The following is an 18,954-nucleotide window of genomic DNA, read 5'->3' on the forward strand; positions in this document are numbered from 1 at the left end:
AAATTTTCACAATTAGCAAGAGACAAAAAGCTGAGTGAAACTCAAACAGAGTAAAATCAAAATATCCATTCTAGAACACATCATAACTTCTGAAAACTAAAGACAAAGAAAAATCTTGAAAGTAGCCAGAGAAAACAATTTACTTACAGGGGAAAAGCAATTAAATAACAGTGACTTGCTTATAAGAAACGACGAAAGCTAAAAGGATGTGACCCAAGAGTTTTTAAGCATTGAAAGAAAAGAATTGTCAACCTAGAACCTTATACCAATAAATATATTGTCTATTTATTTATTTAAGCAAGGCATTCTCAGATGAAGGAAAAATAAGAGATCTGTCACAAGCAGATCTACCCTAAAAGTATGACTAAAGTAAGTTCTCAAAACAGAAAGGAAATGCTAGATAGATAGATAGAAAGAATATGGTAAACAAAAATACTGATAAATACAATAGGCTTTTCTTCTCCTCTTGAGTTTTATAAATTATGTTTGACAGTTACAGCAAAAGTTATAACACTGGTTCTAAATGTATATGGAGGAAATATTTAAGATAATTATATTATACTAAATGGGGGAGGGTAACATGACACAAACGAAGGTAAGGTTTCTATAATCCCTCTAACTGGTAAAATGATGACATCAATACACTGAGTACATATGTATACATAATAATATAGAGCAACCACTAAAAAGCTATAAAAAAGATACATTCAAAACCACTATAGATAAATCAAAACGGAATTCTAAAAAATGTTTAAGAACACACAGGAAGGTAGGAAAAAGAAAACAGAGAAATGAAAAACAGAGAGAATAAACACAAAACAAAAATAAAATGGAAAAGTTAAGCCCAAACATATCAATAATTACATTAAATATAAAAGGTCTAAATATGGCAATTAAAAGAAAGATTGGCAGAGTTGATTTAAAAACATAACCCAACTATATACTGCCTACAAGAAACTCATTTCAAATACAACAATAAAGGCAGGTTGAAAGTAAAAGGATTTTAAAAAGAAATATCACGCAAAAAATCAAAAGAAAGCATATAACTGAAGTCCCAAGCCCAAGTATTTGGAGATGGGGCCTTTGGGAGGTAATTTGGCTTAGATTAGGTCAGAAAGAAGGTGGGGCCCCAATGAATGACGGGATTAGTATGTCCATGCCACACAGCAAGTGGGATCTTAGTTCCCTGACCAGGGATCAAACCCGCACCCCTTGCAGTGAAAGCATGGAGTCTTAACCACTGGACCACCAGGGAAGTCCCGGGATTAGTATCCATTTAAGAAGAGATGCCAGAAAGCTTGCTTTCTCTCTCCCTCTCTGCCATGAGAGGACATGGCAAGAAGGTGACCATCTGCAAATCAGAAGAAAGTCCTCACCAGAGAACAGAAATGGCTGGCAACTTGATCTTGGATACTCTAGTCTCCAGAACTATAATAAATAAATTCCTGTCGTTTAAGCTACCCAGTCTATCATACTTTGTTATAGTAGCACAAATCAACTAATACAATTCTATATAACAAGACTATATATATTTTTTCCAGTGCCCACCAACATATACCAAGAGATCATACCTTGGCCATAAACAATCTCAAGACTATAAAAGAACTGAAATCATACTGTGTTCTCTAACCACAATGGCATCAAACTAGAACCAATAATAGGACAACAACAGGAACATCTCCCAACACTTGCAAAGAAAACGATACACACTTGTCTACATAATCCACATGAACCAAAGAGGAAGTTTCAAGTGAAATAAAAAAATAGACTGAACTGAATGAAAATGAAAATATAACATCAAAATTTATGTAGTATAACTAACTAAAGTGCTGAGAGGGAAATTAACAGCACTAAATGTATATATTAGCAAAGAGAAAAGCCTCAAATCAATTATCTAAGCCCAATGTAATGAAGCTAGAAAAAGAGCAAAATAAACCTGAAGCAAACAGAAGGAAATAACATAGATAACAGCAGAAATCAATGACATTCAACACAGAAAACAGAAAAAAATGAATGAAAAACCTGATTCTTTAAAGAGCTAAAGAAAATTGACAAACCTCTAGAAAGACTAACAAAGAAATAAGACAAAACACACGTGACCAATATTAGGCATAATACAGGAGATATCACTACAGACACTGCAGACATCAAAAGGATAATGAGAAAATACTCTGAACAATTTGATGCACATAGCTTAGAAGGAATGAATCAATTCCTGGAAAAGCACAAACTATCACTACTCACCCAATATGAAATAATTTGAATAGCCCTGCAACTATTAAGGAAATTGAATCCATAATTTTCAGATGGTCAAAAAAGAAATCTCCATACCTAGATGATTTCATTGAAGAAATCTACCAAACATTTAAAGAAAAATTGATACCAATTCTACACAATCTCTTACAGAAAATAGAGGGAAAAAAACACTTCAGAGTTCATTTTATGAATCTAGCATTAACCTGATACCAAAACAAACCAAAGACAATACACAAAAAGAAAACTATAGACCAGTATCTCTCATGAATACAGACATTAAAATCCTTTTTCAAAAAATTAGCAAACGGAATTTAGCAATATGTGAAATGAATTACCACCATAACTGACCAACTGAGGTTTATTTTAGGGATGCAAGGCCAGTTTGATAATCAAAAATCAATCAATATAATCCACCATATTAGTAGGCTAAAGAAGAAAATTGACATGATCATATCAGTGGTATTAGCAGAGGAAAAGATACATAGAACTCAGAAATAGACCAATACAAATATGTCCACTTTATTTTTAACACAGCACAAAGGCATTTCAATGGAGGAAAGATGGCCTTTTCAACAAATGCAAATAATGTTGAAGCAATTGGACATTCATATGAAAAAAAAAAAGAACTTCAACCTAAGTCTCATCACACCTTATACAAAGTTAACTCAAAATAGATCATGAACTTAAGTATAAGACATAACACTATATAACTTTTGCAAAACAAACCATCAGAGAATATCATCAGAATCAAGGGTTAGGCAAAGAGTTGTCAGACTTTACACCAAAAGCCCAATCCATGAAGGGAAAAATTGATAAAATGGATTTCATAAAAGTTTTGCACTAACAAAAAAACAAGCTACAGACTGGGAGGATATATTTGCAAAACAAAGAACTGACAAAGGACTAGTATCAAGAATTATATAAAGAACTCTCAAAAATCAACAATAAAAAACAATCCAATTAGAAAATGAGCAAAAGACATGAGACATTTTGCTGAAGAGGATATGCAGATGGTATATAAGCACATGCAAAGATGCAACATCATTATCCATTAGGAAATGCATATTAAAACCACAATAAGATATCACTACAAACCAATCAGAGTAACTAAAACAAAAAATAGTGATAACACCAAATGCTGGCAAAGATGCAGAGAAATTACATTACTCATACAGTGCTGGTAGGAATGTAAAGCAATATAGGAACTCTAAAAAACAGGCTTGCAGTTTTTTAAAAATCTAAACATGCAACTACCCACCAAATGAACTACTGGGCATTTATCCCAGATAAATGAAAACTTTTGTTCACACAAAAAAATATAAAAAAAAAAATTTTTTTTAATTTTTTGGTTACTTGTGCTTTAGGTGTCATAGCTAAGGTGTGACCTTGTCTAACCCAAGGTCACAATAATCTACAACTACGTTTTCTTCTAAGAGTCTTATACTTTTAGCTCTTACTACTGGTCATTGATCCATTTCCAGTTAATTTTTGTACATGATATGAAGTAGGGATCCAAATTCATTCCTTTACATATGGCTATCCCGTTGTCCCAGCACCATTTGTTGAAAAGACTACTCTTTCTCTATCAATTATCTTTGTACCTTTGTCAAAATCAACTGACCATAGATGGGTTTATTTCTAGATCATTAATTCTACTGCACTGATCTCTATATCTGTTGTTATACCAGTACCACACTTTTTAAGTATTGTAGTTGATTACTGTAACTACAGTAAGCTCATTATTGTAGTAAATTTTGAAGTTGTAAAGTGTGACTCCTCCAACTTTGTTCTTCAAGGTTGTTTTGGCTATTCTGGGTCCCTTGCATTTCCATATAAATTTTAGGATCAGTTTTGTCAATTTCTACAAAAAAGACAGATTTTTGATAAAGAGTACATTGAACACAGGATATCTTTCCATTCTTGTATGTCTTCTTTAATTTTTTTCAACAATATTTTATAGTTTTTGATGTACAAGTCTTGCATTTCTTTTGTTTATCCCCTCTACTTTTAAAATGAGGAAACTAAGCCCTGAGAGATGAAGTGTAAGTGGCTTTCAAATGCATCCTTACTTTCTCTTTGGTGAAAACTCTCTTCCCTACTAGAATCTATGCAGATCATTTTACCCTGGTTCTCAAGAACAACTGAGCCAATAATCTGGGATTAAGATACTGCCTTACTGCCTCAAATCTGCTGTCTAGCATTTCACTGCCTGAAGAAGTACCTGATGCTTCCACAGGTTAAACAAATTCCGTAACAATTCACGTGGTACTGCTAGTATACTTAAGACAAGGGTCACAGTCTCTTTACATAGCCAAAGTCACTTTAGAGAAATGACAAGGAGGAATAAAGTCCAAATGAAGAATATGTGGTGGTTTAACACACGTCTGCATTGAGGACACAGGGAGGGGGAAGGGTAAGATGGGACGAAGTGAGAGATTAGCATTGACATATATACACTACCAAATGTAAAATGGATAGCTAGTGGAAAGCTGTTGCATAGCACAGGGAGATCAGCTCGGTGCTTTGTGACCACCTAGAGGGGTGGGATAGGGAGGGTGGGAGGGAGGGGATATGGGGATATATATATGTATACGTATAGCTGATTCACTTTGTTATACAGCAGAAACTAACACGACATCGTAAAGCAATTATACTCCAATAAAGATGTTTAAAAAAAAAACAAAACACGTCTTCAAAATCTTTGACACTTCTCCCATCACAAGGTGGAGCCTAATTCCCCTCACTAGAACATGGCCTGGTCTTACTGACTCTTAACAAAGAGGATGTAGTGAAAGTTATGCTGCATGATTTCCGAGGCTAGGTCATAAAAAGAAATACAGCTCCCACCTGGCCTGTGGGTTCTGAGACACTGAACCTTGGAACCTAGCCACCATGCTGTGAGGAAACTATATGGAAAAACTTCATACAGGTCTTCTGGCAGACAGCTCCTGCCAAAATCCCAGTCAACACTCTGATACCTGAGTGAGGAAGCCTTCAAAGTTGACTCTAGCCCCAGCCACAACTGATGGCAAACACATGAGACCCTAAGCACCCTAGCTTAGGCTAGTCAACCCTCTGAACCATGAGAGTTAACAATAATAAAAGATTGTTGTTGTTTTATGCTTCTAAGTTTGGGGTTGTTTACTTGAAATAATAGGTAACCAGTTAAGAACCTAAGGCAGCTTCCTAACTGCACATGCACCCAGCACAATCATACCTATCCTTGCATACTTCAAATGGAAACCAAATAGTACCTGCATAAGAATTCTAAATTCTCAGAACCTAATAGTTAGAAGAGCCCGTAGGAGTCATATGTTCTGACAATGCACGCAAAAACATTCACTGCCGACTGGTTTTTTTGCTTAAGGATGTGTCCCCAATGCCCTAGGAGTCTCCATTAGCCCCCAGTGCACCAACGCTTACAGGCATTTAACCTAGTAATAACAGAAAACTTCCACTTACAGTGTGAGGTGTATGTGTTATTAAGACTATTCACAGTATTTTGAGAAGTGAGAGAAAATAACTTATTCAAAAGGCAAATACACAAAAAATTCTGTACTGGAGGAGATACATAATATAGCCAGTCCAAGGTTCTATGTTTAAAAATGATGCAAAAAGACAGCTAAGGGATGAATTTGGAAACTGTCTTCTAAATAAAGCATTACAAAAGAAAGAAACACTGTACCTGGACTAGAGAAAAGGTCAAAGTCTTACCATTTTAATTTTCTTTCCCAATGCAATTGCTTGAACAATTGGACTTAATTGAAATTCACAAATATGTTAATTTATTATTTACTGGTTATTTAAAACTCTGGCAACAGCAAGCTATTTAGAAACAGAAGCACACTCCTATTGTGATCTTACATTTATTGGCAAATATAATACGTATGTTGTAAGAATTAAAAGTATTTTACTGGCACAAGACATTATCAGAAAATTATTCCATGATTAGTTAATGCACATATTAATATTAGGTGACTGTTACCAACAGAACATTCACCAATTTGATTCTTCCAAGGCGTTACCTCAACACTTACTTACGGGAACTAAAATAAAGTGAAGTTTACCTGGGAGATAGTTTGTAATAAAGTTATTTATTGCATAAATGAAAGCTTTCCTAGAAAAGATGATGGATTTGGACTAGGTGATTTAAAACCCACCATGGAATCCAAAAAATTAACTGGCAAGCATGGAAACTAAATTTACAATCTCCTATTCATTAAAATTATGCTTTAACTCCCTAAGCTATCCAATCATACTTTCTGAAAGAAAAAGGACTTTACAGTACTATAGTTTTAATGGGTGTCCATGAATTGCTTAGTACAGAAAAAATACATAAAATGAAGCAGAATGGATGGATAGCTGCTTGTATCATAGCTCAATGACTGGAACATGAAAAATGACTTAAGGAGACTAAGTAGTTACTTTAAATAACAAGCACTGTATGAAATAAAATGATCAGTAAAAGCATCTTAAACTGAGTAAAGTAGAGCTATGTGGTTACTTATCTGATATTTTAGTGATAGCTTTCTTTATTGGAAAAGCCTAGAGAACAGAACATAAAACCGTAAAACAGAAAAAAAAAACCACACACACAAAAAAACCAATAATCTTTCCATTTGGATATATAACTACAATAATCTTTCCATTTGGGCATATATTACTAAATTACTACTAAGTTATTACAGCTTTCCTTTTTGTTTCCCAATAGCCAAAAAATTCAAAGTTAGGTTTGGGATTCAATTCACATTTTATAGAAGACTCATCTCTTCTCCAAAACAGAGTTTTGGTTTAAAGGGTTGAAAGATAGCCCCAAGGAGTAGAAATATCCTTACATAAATGAGGAACGGAAAATATTAAAATTAAAAACTTGAATTAAACTTGGAGCAGCTAAGAGGACTACCTGGATATGTAACTCTGGGGATTAAGAATTAGTGTTATAATAAATAGGTACCAAAAGAACATATGAAGGAAAATGCAATTAAATCAAATAATATAAGATTTTTAAATGTAAGGGAATTTATTAAAAGACTTAGAGAATAAACAGAAGAAAAAAGGAGAATTATTTGAAATAGTTCCAGACACCCTAGGAGAAACTAAAAGGAGCATGTTGCTTGAGGAAAGTTAAGTCAACAGAAAAATCGGGAGAGCAGCAAATGGTTACTTAGGAAACATTTAGAGTTATACTGAACTTAGAGCAATGGACTCTTTTACCAAATCCCTGAAAAGGGTGAGGCTGCTGCAAGAATGGTGTTGGTTAAATGTAATGAGATCACTTTTTAGAAAAAAATTCTGAAGTTTATCTAAGAAATGCTAAATAATTCAAGAATTTGGACTAAAAGAGATACCAGCAAACCTGGGGCTGAAAAGAGTAGAATCAGGAAGGGACTGACAAAAGCATTATGCTGAATCAAGCTTTACTGATTGCTAAGCAAAGATATCCTTGAAACTTAGCAACATATCCCCAAGATTGTACACCCTGCTGTTCTTTCAAACCTTAGGAAAACTTTTTCAGACTTTAAGTTACAACGTGATACAGTAAAAATAACATTGGATTTGGAGGCCAACCACCTGGAATTCAGTTCTAGCTCTACTCCCTTTTGATTTGTATCATTTAAGGAGTGGAGGGGAGGAAATTATAAAACCTTCTAAACTTTAGCTTCCTCCTGTATAAAAGGTAGTAATGTTTCCTGCTTGGCCTAAATAAAAATTATTCTGTAACTGTACAGTGCTACAGATTGCAATTATTAGAGGACCACTGAGCATGGATGTTGAAGAGAGAGCCTCTATCCTCAGAATACTATGTGTAGGGACTTCCCTGGTGGCACAGTGGTTAAGAATCCACCTGCCAACACAGGGGACACGGGTTTGATACCTGGTCCGGGAAGATCCCACACATCGCAAAGCAACTAAGGGCGTGCGCCACAACTACGGAGCCTGCACTCTAAAGCCCGCGCACCTAGAGTCCGTGCTCCACAACAAGAGAAGCCACTGCAGTGAGAAGCCCGCACACCACAACAAAGAGTAGCCCCCGCTCGCTATAACTAGAGAAAGCCCACGCACAGCAACAAAGACCCAAAACAGCCAAAAATAAATAAATAAAATAAATAAATTTACTAAAAAAAAAAGGAATACTATGTGTATGTGTTTTGGGGGCACGGCGGCAGTAATCTTCTTTGATCAACATGCAGTTTAGAAGGGATGTGCACACTGTGGCAAAAGAAAAAGGGACATTTACCAAGCCAGTGAGCACAAGGCCTTAGTGAGCATCAAGGCGATAGTCAGATTGTGTTCTCTCTGATTCCTGCTAAGGAGGAGTGCATGGCAGAGATGGAGAATGGCAAAGAAAGTTAGAGGGCAAAGGGCAGTATGAGTACTTACAGCAAGAATTACTATGTTTTATTTCAGGCTTTCTAAAATTATGAGAACAGCTTAAGGATATAACAAGGATATTGTCTTAAGCAATCCTTGGATCAGATCCAACTAGGCACAGATAGTTCTGGGATGTCTTACAACAACAGACTAAGAGGTGTGACTTAATCCCTTACTGGTAGTGGCTCTACATTCTACTCCCTGGGCATAAGCACAGAACAGATTGCCAACAAACATAGGAAAGGATGCTCAACATCACTAATCATTAGAGAAATGCAAATGAAAACTACAATGAGGTATCACCTCACATCAGTCAGAATGGCCATCATCAAAAAATCTACAAACAATAAATGCTGGAGAGGGTGTGGAGAAAAGGGAACCCTCTTGCAGTGTTGGTGGGAATGTAAATTGATACAGCCAGTATGGAGAACAGTATGGAGGTTCCTTAAAAAACTAAGAACAGAACTACCCTATGACCCAGCAATCCCACTACTGGGCATATACCCTGAGAAAACCATAATTCAAAAAGAGTCATGTACCACAATGGTCATTGCAGCTCTATTTACAATAGCCAGGACATGGAAGCAACCTAAGTGTCCATCGACAGATGAATGGAGAAAGAAGATGTGGCACGTATATACAATGGAATATTACTCAGCCATAAAAAGAAACGAAATTGAGTTATTTGTAGTGAGGTGGATGGTCCTAGAGTCTGTCATACAGAGTGAAGTAAGTCAGAAAGAGAAAAACAAATACCGTATGCTAGCACATATATATGGAATCTAAAAAAAAAAAAAGACTAGAGGGAAAAGTTACTGAACAAAGAAAATGAGAATTCTTAATCAAGAGGTTTTTTTTAATTAAGCTATCTTTTTTTAGTTAGAAACCTAAAATTTAAGCAGCAAATCATATTCAAAGGAAAGGTTGTTCAACCATGGGATCATAAAAAAAAAAAAATGGTTCTGATGAACCTAGGGGCAGGACAAGAATAAAGATGCAGACATAGAGAATGGACTTGAGGACACGGGGAGGGGGAAGGGTAAGCTGGGACGAAGTCAGAGAGTCGCACTGACATATATACACTACCAAATGTAAAACAGCTAGTGGGAAGCAGCTGCATAGCACAGGGAGATCAGCTCGGTGCTTTGTGACCACCTAGAGGGGTGGGATAGGGAGGGTGGGAGGCAGATGCAAGAGGGAGGGGATATGGGGATATATGTATATGTATAGCTGATTCACTTTGTTATACAGCAGCAACTAACACAACAATGTAAAGCAATTATACTCCAATAAAGATGTTAAAAAAAATTAAAAAAAAAAAAAAGAAAGATATTGGTCTCCCACCACTGCTGCCATCACTGCATCCATGAGTGCCATAGGACTCAGGTCTCCTGTAGTTTCAAAACAGACCATTTTGGCAGCAGAGGTGACATATCTAAAATTGGCTTGTGGATATCTGAGCTAAGAAGCATTTGGGGAAAAAAAAGGTTTGAAGTTCTTTTAAGTGTTCTACCATGGAAAATTAGAAGATGAATGCTAAATGTATAAAACCCATCATCCAAAGCTAAATGGCAAACTTAATTTCCCATCTATTTGAATAAAACGGGCCTGCTACAATTAAGATTAATTTTGCATGGAAAAGGTAGCAAAGAACATCACTTAATGATCTTCTAAGCCTTGAAACAAAATCCTTGCTGATTCAATTTAAAGATGGCACCTCGGTTACAGGAAAACATGTTGGAGCCTCTGTTTTTTTCACTAGGGACCTCTCAATACCCTCACTTTCTAGGGTTAATGGTAACTTTTACCCAAGGTTCTTTCTGAGTTTACTACAATTTTTATAAATAGGAAAAACCCTACTCCAAATATTTTATACTGAAAATAATGTCAGTGGGACCACACTGGCATATATTAAATATTTATTAAAAAGCAGAAAAGGGGCCTGATAAATCATAAATACTGAAAAGGTAAATTTAAAAAAATCACCTTTTCCAATCATATAAACTTTCTGTCTTGAATTTGACTGATAATCTGGAATGTTGAGAACTTATAGCTGAAATATAATGTCATCTTCCTATTTTTAGTATTTGCCAGAATTTGTCTAATGTCTGAATTGAACTGTACCACAAACTATTTCTCTCCTTTACTGTCTTCCTTACATATTGCTATTATTCTACTCTGTACTATAAAAATGCCTCATATGAATCATAAAACTTATAGAAAAGTTTGTATGTTAGCTGTCTGGAGTTAAATGAAAAATCCTTTTTGTTTCCATCTTTGTTATTAAAATATTCTTAAATATGTGAGTATACTTACATTTCAGTGTTTACTTATGCCAGGTGTTCAAATGCTTTATATATACTAACTCAATCATTACAACAACTTTATAAAGTAGAGTACATTACTATCTCCATTTTATAAATCAGGAAACTGAGGCACAGAGACCTTATACAGCTAGTGATCTGGAGCCAGTTTTTAGTTTACTAAATATCTTATATCAGCTTAATTTTTTGTGTGTAATTAGTCCTTCTATCCAAAAAAGTACAGAGCTGCAGATTCCTCTTAACCAGTGTTTCCTAAACTGTTTCTTCAAGTCTCAATAAAGAGACTAAACTGACCTATAGCTGATAACCTTTAGGTTCTTCAATCTTTTACTGCAAAATGGATAGGACTAATTGAGCTACATTTTTTAGTTAAACAAAATATAAAGGGTATGAGTATCTCTTGTTATGATAAAAATCAGCTCTATAACACGAAAGGGAATTTTACATGCAATGCATATACAATTGCTGTATGGCAATTTTAATGTACTTGATCTTTCAGTGTCATATCAAAGAGGAAAAAGAAAATGACTTGGTTGAGCAGAAAGGCCAAGCCTTGGACTGGATACTGATATGCATGGATTGACACCTTGGGAAGCTGGGAAAGACACCCTGCTCTTTTCCTGCATCTGTTGATGGGCACTGAGAGCAGGCTCTTCCTTTAATTTTAAGTGAATTTTATCTGAATCACATATAGAAAAAAAGGAGATGAAAATTACATAGAGACCAGAGTTCCAATCTAGTTCTTTGATTTTTATTCATGCTCCACACATTTAAATTAAAACAAACAAACAAACAAACACTCAGAAATCAGCAAATTACCTCGAATGCAGCTCTGTGCTGCCATTATTATATTTGCTTCCTCTTTCCCAGACACCAAAGTCAGGCACACGGTAAACTCTTTCCACACAAAATACAAGGTTCTGAATAAAAGAGACCTAAAAGAAAAGAGATGAAACATAAGGACACGTGAAATAACAGGACCTTTAGATATTGATAAGAACAATCAGATATTTGAAAATTTGGATTTGAAATTCAAAATGTATTTGCCTACCAACACTTTTTCAACATGCTGAAATTTTTGTGATTATTACATTACTATGAATACGCTCTTATATACGGTTTTTCTAATATAAAGCCTAAAGTGAGAACCTAATATAAACAGTACAGAAATAAAATTTAAATCCTGTCAATGTTCCAACTATAATTCTTCAATGATGTATCTATCAACATTATGGTTCATGAGGGCTGTGCATCTTAAGAATTAAGAAAAATATAAAGCACTGTTTTATACTAGATAATAATATTTGGAATCTAAAATGTCAAATGTTAAAGAAGTCTAACACTTTGGAGATAAAAAGGTATTTTTCAGTTCTAAAATGAGTCAGTCTCATGTTAGGTCAACCTAGAGTCTTGAGTTTATTACTCATGGAATCTGATCTTCCTCCTGCCTTTTCTATAGCTATAGGTACCCATTTTTATACACTCAAAGCTTACAGTTGGAGATGGGCCCAACCAATAGGCCAGGAATCACAGCTTTCATGTAAAGATTTCAAACATTTGATTAAATTTATACTTTCAATAGTAACTATGGAAAGCAAAGATTACGGTCAGTTCTTACTTAATAAAAGTTTATTCATTTTAATAAAAACAATATCTTATGTGGGCTACCGGTCCTAATTACAGGGTTTTTAATTTAGTCATCATGTTTGGTTCAATACTGCATACTGAATATGTGCATCTTGTCTACCCTTCGTCTCGCTATCCCTCTAAAGTGGCAATACTTATTCCCCGACCTCCACCCTACACACCTAATTAATTTAATGTACATATTCTTAAGAATGACACATAATAACACTAAAAACCAAGGTAAAGTTCCACCAGTAGACTAGAAACTTTGAGAAATTATAGAAAAAGAGAAAGCAGTAGGGAAGAATTGGTTGAGAAATCAGAGCAGAGGAAAACACAGACTCTTAAAATGATTCTTCCTTGCTCTCTAGGGTCTCTAGCAAGTCTCTAAGCCCAGAGTTAAAAAATACATTGATCAAGAGTTGACCAGGAAACAGTCTACATACGTTCTCTCACAAATGATGAATGGCTGAGGCAGCTGAATCCCTGACCTTTTCATTCTCAATCCCAACATAGAGATATCTGCCTTCAGAGCCAAGAACAGCGCACGCATTTCAGTGAAGGAAAAAGCAATTAGGGTGTTGGGGCCTCACAGAAATATAACAGAGCATTCTAGGTTTTCATAAAACACAAACCTATCCTGTCACTTCTCCACCAAAGAGTGGAGCAGTACACACCTCCAGTAAACTTTTTTTTACTTCAAATATTGGGGAGGGTCTTCCCAGCTTTCCCAATTTGTTACCTTACCTATTTCCCTAAGGAAAACCTGCCTATATAAAAATCCTGGTGTAATTTCATAAAACCTGATGTCTTCAGCTTTTCCATGGTCTTTAGAGTTAATTAGATTCTATAAAACTTACAGGAAATACTTTATACTTGTCAGGTCTCCAAGTTAAAAGATTTGAAACCATCTAAATCCTTCTTCCTCTTATGACAAACTTCTTAAGTATATAGTCCATATACCTGCTTCTTCCCCCTCTCAGGAGGACTTTAGGACCAGGGCTGAGCCCAAGTGAGGCAGTCTGCTCAGGCTGCATGAATGGTGTAATAGTTGGCCAAGAAGGCATTTTTGGCTAATAAGCCCCATAAGTAAAACTAAAATACCACTTACATTCCAGTTCCGCAAAAAAAGGAGTTCAGAAATTGCCATTCCACTTCATCCTAACAAATAAAAAGCTTTTTAACTCTTCTTGGATCCATGAGAGAGGGGAGGACACAGAGCAAACTGCTGTCCCAAGACTGGAGATATCCACAGGTGGAAACAGTTATGGCTCCCTAGAGCATAGACTCATGAGCAGAAACCACCTAGGGTATCAGTGATGGGGTAGTAAAACCTGAACTGTAACTGACAAATTGTTAGAGGCTCACTTAAAAACTCTTGAAAGTTAAAAACTCCAGGGTGACACAGTCATAACGGGGTCCCCACAATACTGTGAGATTTACCTCCAAGAGCTCAGCCAGGCTCCCACAGAAAATATCCTAGGAAAATCCCCTGTGGCTTCCAGCAAGGAGAGGGGAAAAGTAACCATTTTGAAATACATTGAAACATTCTGTTTTTCTTAAGAGGGTCTCCCCTTAGGGGAAACTAGTTAATCAAAGCCAGACCTGCTGGGCTATTTTCAGAGCCTAACTGACTCGGGAAGGGAAATACCCAATTCCAACCAGCTCTAACCTTCCACATGGGGAACAGAAATTTTCAATTCCAGCCTACCAGAGCCATCCTGCCCTACCTAAGGGGAGAGAAAAAAACTGAAAACACTTATGAAGTTCATAGTCCAGATGCACAGGCTAACTAACAGACTGGGACCTAATTGTAGGATTATAGAAGGCTAACTAAAAGACTGCCTAGGTCCATGAGCTGATCACGCCCTCTTTGAACCATTCCTCTAAAACTCCTCACTACCTCCTCCAGGTAAGTACACACAGTTTTGAGGGCATTAGCCTGCTGTGGCCCCCTTTGCCTGGCAAAGCAATAAAGCTATTCTTTTCTACTTCACCCAATAAAGAAATAAATAAATACTGCCTAATCATAGCAAAATAATAGCAACAATGTATTGATAACTGATTATGTTTATGACTATATCTTACGTGTGTATATGTTTATGTATGCTTATATATAAATAAAATAAATGACAGCAAAGATACAAGGGATAAGAGGAATAGGATTATTTTGTTATTATAAAGTACTCAACACTATGTGTGAAGTAGTATAGTGTTATTTGAAAGTGGACTTATTTGTTGTAAAAGTATATTGCAAACTCCAGGGCAACAAGTAAAAAAAGTAGGAAAAAAATGAAATGTAAATGATATGCTAAAAAAGGAGAGAAAACAGAATCATATAAAAAACTCAATTAGAGCAAAGGGAAAAAAAGAGTGGAAGACAAAAATAGACAAACAATAAGAGCAACAAATAGAAAACAGTAACCAATATAGCAGATAGTAATCCAACTATATCAATAATCACTCTGAATGTCAATGTTCCAAATGCACCTATTAAAAGACAGAGATTGTTAGAGTGGACCAAAAACCATGACCTAACTATATGTTGTCTATAACAAACCCACTTTCACTATAAAGACACATATAGATTTCAAATAAATAAATGGTGAAAAATATACTATGCTAACACTAATCACCAGACGAGAAAGCTGAAATAGCTATTTAATTTCAAACAGAGCAGACTTCAAAGGAAGGAAAGTTATTAGGGATAAAGAAGGGAATTATATAATAATAAAGGAGTTGATTCTCTAAGAAGACATAACAATCTTTAACATGTATATGCCTAACAACATCAAATTGTGAGGAAAAAAAGCAATAGAATTGGAAAGAGAAACAGATGAATTCTCTATCAGAGTTTAAGACTTCAACACCTCTCTATAAGAAACAGATCCAGCAGGCAGAAAATCAGTAAGGATATAGTTGAACTCAATGACATCATGAATCAACTGGATATAAAGGACATTCACAGACTATTTCACTGCAGAACAGCAGAATATATGTTCTTCTCAAGCTTACATGGAACACTCACAAATACAGACCACATTCTGGGTCAAAACCACACCTTAACAAATGTAAAAAGATATAAATCATACAATGTCTGCTCTCAGTCCACAAATGATTAAACTAGAAATCAATAACAGAAAGACAACTGGAAAATCCCCAAACATGAAGATTGAACAACATAATACTAATACTATATGGGTCAAAAAAAAAAAAAAAATGAAATGAAACAGCTTTTCAAAATTTTAGGGATGCAGTGAAAGCAGTGTGAGAGGGAAATTTATAGCACTGAATGCATATATTAAGAAAGAAGAGATCTAAAATCAATATTCTAAGTTTCTACTTTAGAAAACTAGAAAAAGAGCAAATTAAATCCAAAGTAAGAATAAGTAAAGAAATAATAAGAATTAGAACAGAAACCAATGAAATTGAAAACAGGAATTTAAGAGACAAAAACAATGAAACCAAAAGCTGGTTCTTTGAAAATAAAATAAATAAGCTTCTAGCTATGCTAACTAAGGAAAAAAAGAGAGAGGACACAAATTACTATTAACATAAACAAAAGAGGGGACATCACTACATTTCCCGTGGCAATTAAGAGTAAAATAAAGGAATACAAACAGTAACTCTATGTCCATAAATTTGATAACCCAGATGAAATAGACCAATTCCTTGAGAGCCACAATACAACAAAACCAACAAAAAAAAGAAACAGATAATCTAAATAGACCTGTATCTATTAAAGAAATTCAATCAATAATTATGATCTTCCAAAACAGAAAGCATCAGTTCTAGATGGGTTCACTGGTGAATTCTACCAAACATTTAAGGAAGAAATTTTATCAATTCTCTACAATCTCCTTCAAAGGATAAAAGCAGAGGGAATACTTCCTAACTCATTCTGTGAGGCCAACAATACCTTAACACCCAAACCAGACAGAGACATTATAAGAAAACTACAGACCAATATCCCTCATGAACATAGATGCAAAAATCCTCAACAAAATATTTGCAAATTGTGCTTCCCTGGTGGCGGAGTGGTTGAGAATCCACCTGCCAATGCAGGGGACATGGGTTCAAGCCCTAGTCCGGGAAGATCCCACATGATGCAGAGCAACTAAGCCCATGCGCCAAAACTACTGAGCCTGCGCCCTAGAGCCCGTGAGCCACAACTACTGAGCCCGTGTGCCTTAACTACTGAAGCCCGTGTACCTAGAGCCCAGGCTCCACAACAAGAGAAGCCACCGCAAGAAGACGCCTGTGCACCAAAACGAAGAGTAGCCCCCACTCGCCACAACTAGAGAAAGCCCGCACGCAGCAACGAAGACCCAACGCAGCCAAAAATAAATAAATAAAAATAAATAAATTTATAAAAATATATATATATTTGAAAATTGAATCCAAAAAAGTATAAAAAAGAATTATACCACACCAAGTAGAATTTATCTCAGACATGCCAAGCTGATTCAACATTAGAAAATCTATTACTGTAATACATCACAACAAAAGACTAAAAAAGAAAAATCACATGATCATTTCAACAGATGAAGAAAAGTATTTGACAAAATCCAATACTGATTCACGATCAAAAACTCTTGGTAAACTAGGAATAGAGGGGAACTTTCTCAACTTGAAATGGACTATCTACAAAATATATACAACTAAAATCATATTTAATGGTGAGAAACTCAATGCTTCCTCAGTAAGATCAGGTACAAGGCAAGCATGTTCCTTCTTGCCACTCCTTTTCAAGATCATACTGGAAGTCCTTGCTAATTTAATAGGGCAAGGAAAGGAAATAAAAGGTATTCAGATTGGGAAGGAAAACATGAAACTGTCTTTGGTGGCAGATGACATGATCATCTATGCAGAAAGTCCAAAACAATCAACAAAAAAACCCTGGAACTAATAACCAAATATAACAAGCTGCAGGATAAAAGTTTAATATATAAAAGTCAATTACATTCCTATATATCAACAATGAGCAAGTAGAATCTAAAATTAACACCCCCAAAAATGAAACAGGTATAAATCTAAGGAAATATATATAAGATCTATATGAGGAAAACTACAAAACTGATTAATGTCATCAAAGAAGGACTAAATAAATGGAGAGGTATTTCATGTTCGTGAATAGGAAGACTCAATATTGTCAAGCTATCAATTCTTCCCAAATTGATCTATATATTCGATACAATCCCAACCAAAGTACCAGCAAGTTATTTTATAGATATTAACAAACTGATTCTAAAGATTTTACAGAGCGGCAATAGACCCAGAATAGTCAACCCAATTTTGAAGAAGAACTAAGTTGGAGATATCACACTACCCAATTTCAAGATTTACTATAAAGCTACGGTATTCAACACAGTGTGGCATTGGCAAAAAAATAAACAAACAGATCAAAGGAACAGAAAAGAGAGCCCAGAAATAGAACCCCGTAAGTATAGTCAACTGATCTTTAACAAAGCAGCAAAGGTAATACAATGGAGAAAAGACAGTCTCTTCAACAAATGGTGCTGGAACAAATGGACATCCTCATTAAAACAAAAAAATGAATATAGAGAGAGAACTTATATCCTTTACAAAAGTTAACTCAAAATGGATCATTGACCTAAATGTAAAAGCAAAACTATAACTCCTAGAAGACAACACAGGACAATATCTAGATGACATTGGGTATAGAGATGCCTTTTTAGATAAAACGTCAAGGAAACAATTTAGGAAAGAAATAATTAATAATCTGGACTTCAATACAATTAAAAACTTGTGCTCTGTGAAAAATAATGTCAAGAGATTGAGAAAACAAGCCACAGATTGGGAGAAAATGTTTACAAAAGACACACCTGATAAAGCACTGTTATCCAAAATATACAAAGAACACTTAAAACTCAACAAAAGAAAACAATCTGACTAAAAAAAATTAATTAACATTCTATGTTTGCAATGCATATTTACAATTCTGTGATTCTGGTATTCTAGCCCTTGAAAACTTATAACCCATACCTTTGTTTTATACCCAATTATGAAATATATCCATTTGGATTTTCCATTAAACACCATGTTCTAAATTCTTCCACCATTTGTAAGTACTTCTCAATTCTGTTTTTCACCGTAAGACCACTGGTTTTCTATGCTCTAGGTCTAGAAACACATCTGTGGCTACTGTGTCTTCTTTATCCCCCATATCATTCTGACACCAAGGTCTGCTATTTTTCACACCATTTTTGTTGTCAAAAAGGTTCTGTGGGGAGAGGGAGGGGCAAGATGGCAGAAGAGTAAGACGCGGAGATCACCTTCCTCCCCACAGATACAGTAGAAATACATCTACACGTGGAACTGCTCCTACAGAACACCCACTGAACGCTGGCAGAAG

General features: G+C 35.4%; 1 protein-coding gene across 4 annotated transcripts in view; it reads right to left on the reverse strand.

The window, feature by feature from the left end:
• PHKB (phosphorylase kinase regulatory subunit beta) overlaps positions 1-18,954 on the reverse strand; it is a 220,649-nt gene that overhangs the window by 137,156 nt on the left and 64,539 nt on the right. For all 4 annotated transcript variants that reach the window (XM_061174410.1, XM_061174411.1, XM_061174412.1 and 1 more), the window contains one exon: positions 11,772-11,887. In XM_061174410.1, the coding sequence (XP_061030393.1) occupies positions 11,772-11,887 (116 nt within the window). The remainder of the gene's footprint in view (positions 1-11,771; positions 11,888-18,954) is intronic.

The sequence above is a fragment of the Eubalaena glacialis genome, chromosome 18 (assembly GCF_028564815.1).
Source record: "Eubalaena glacialis isolate mEubGla1 chromosome 18, mEubGla1.1.hap2.+ XY, whole genome shotgun sequence".
NCBI lineage: Eukaryota > Metazoa > Chordata > Mammalia > Artiodactyla > Balaenidae > Eubalaena > Eubalaena glacialis.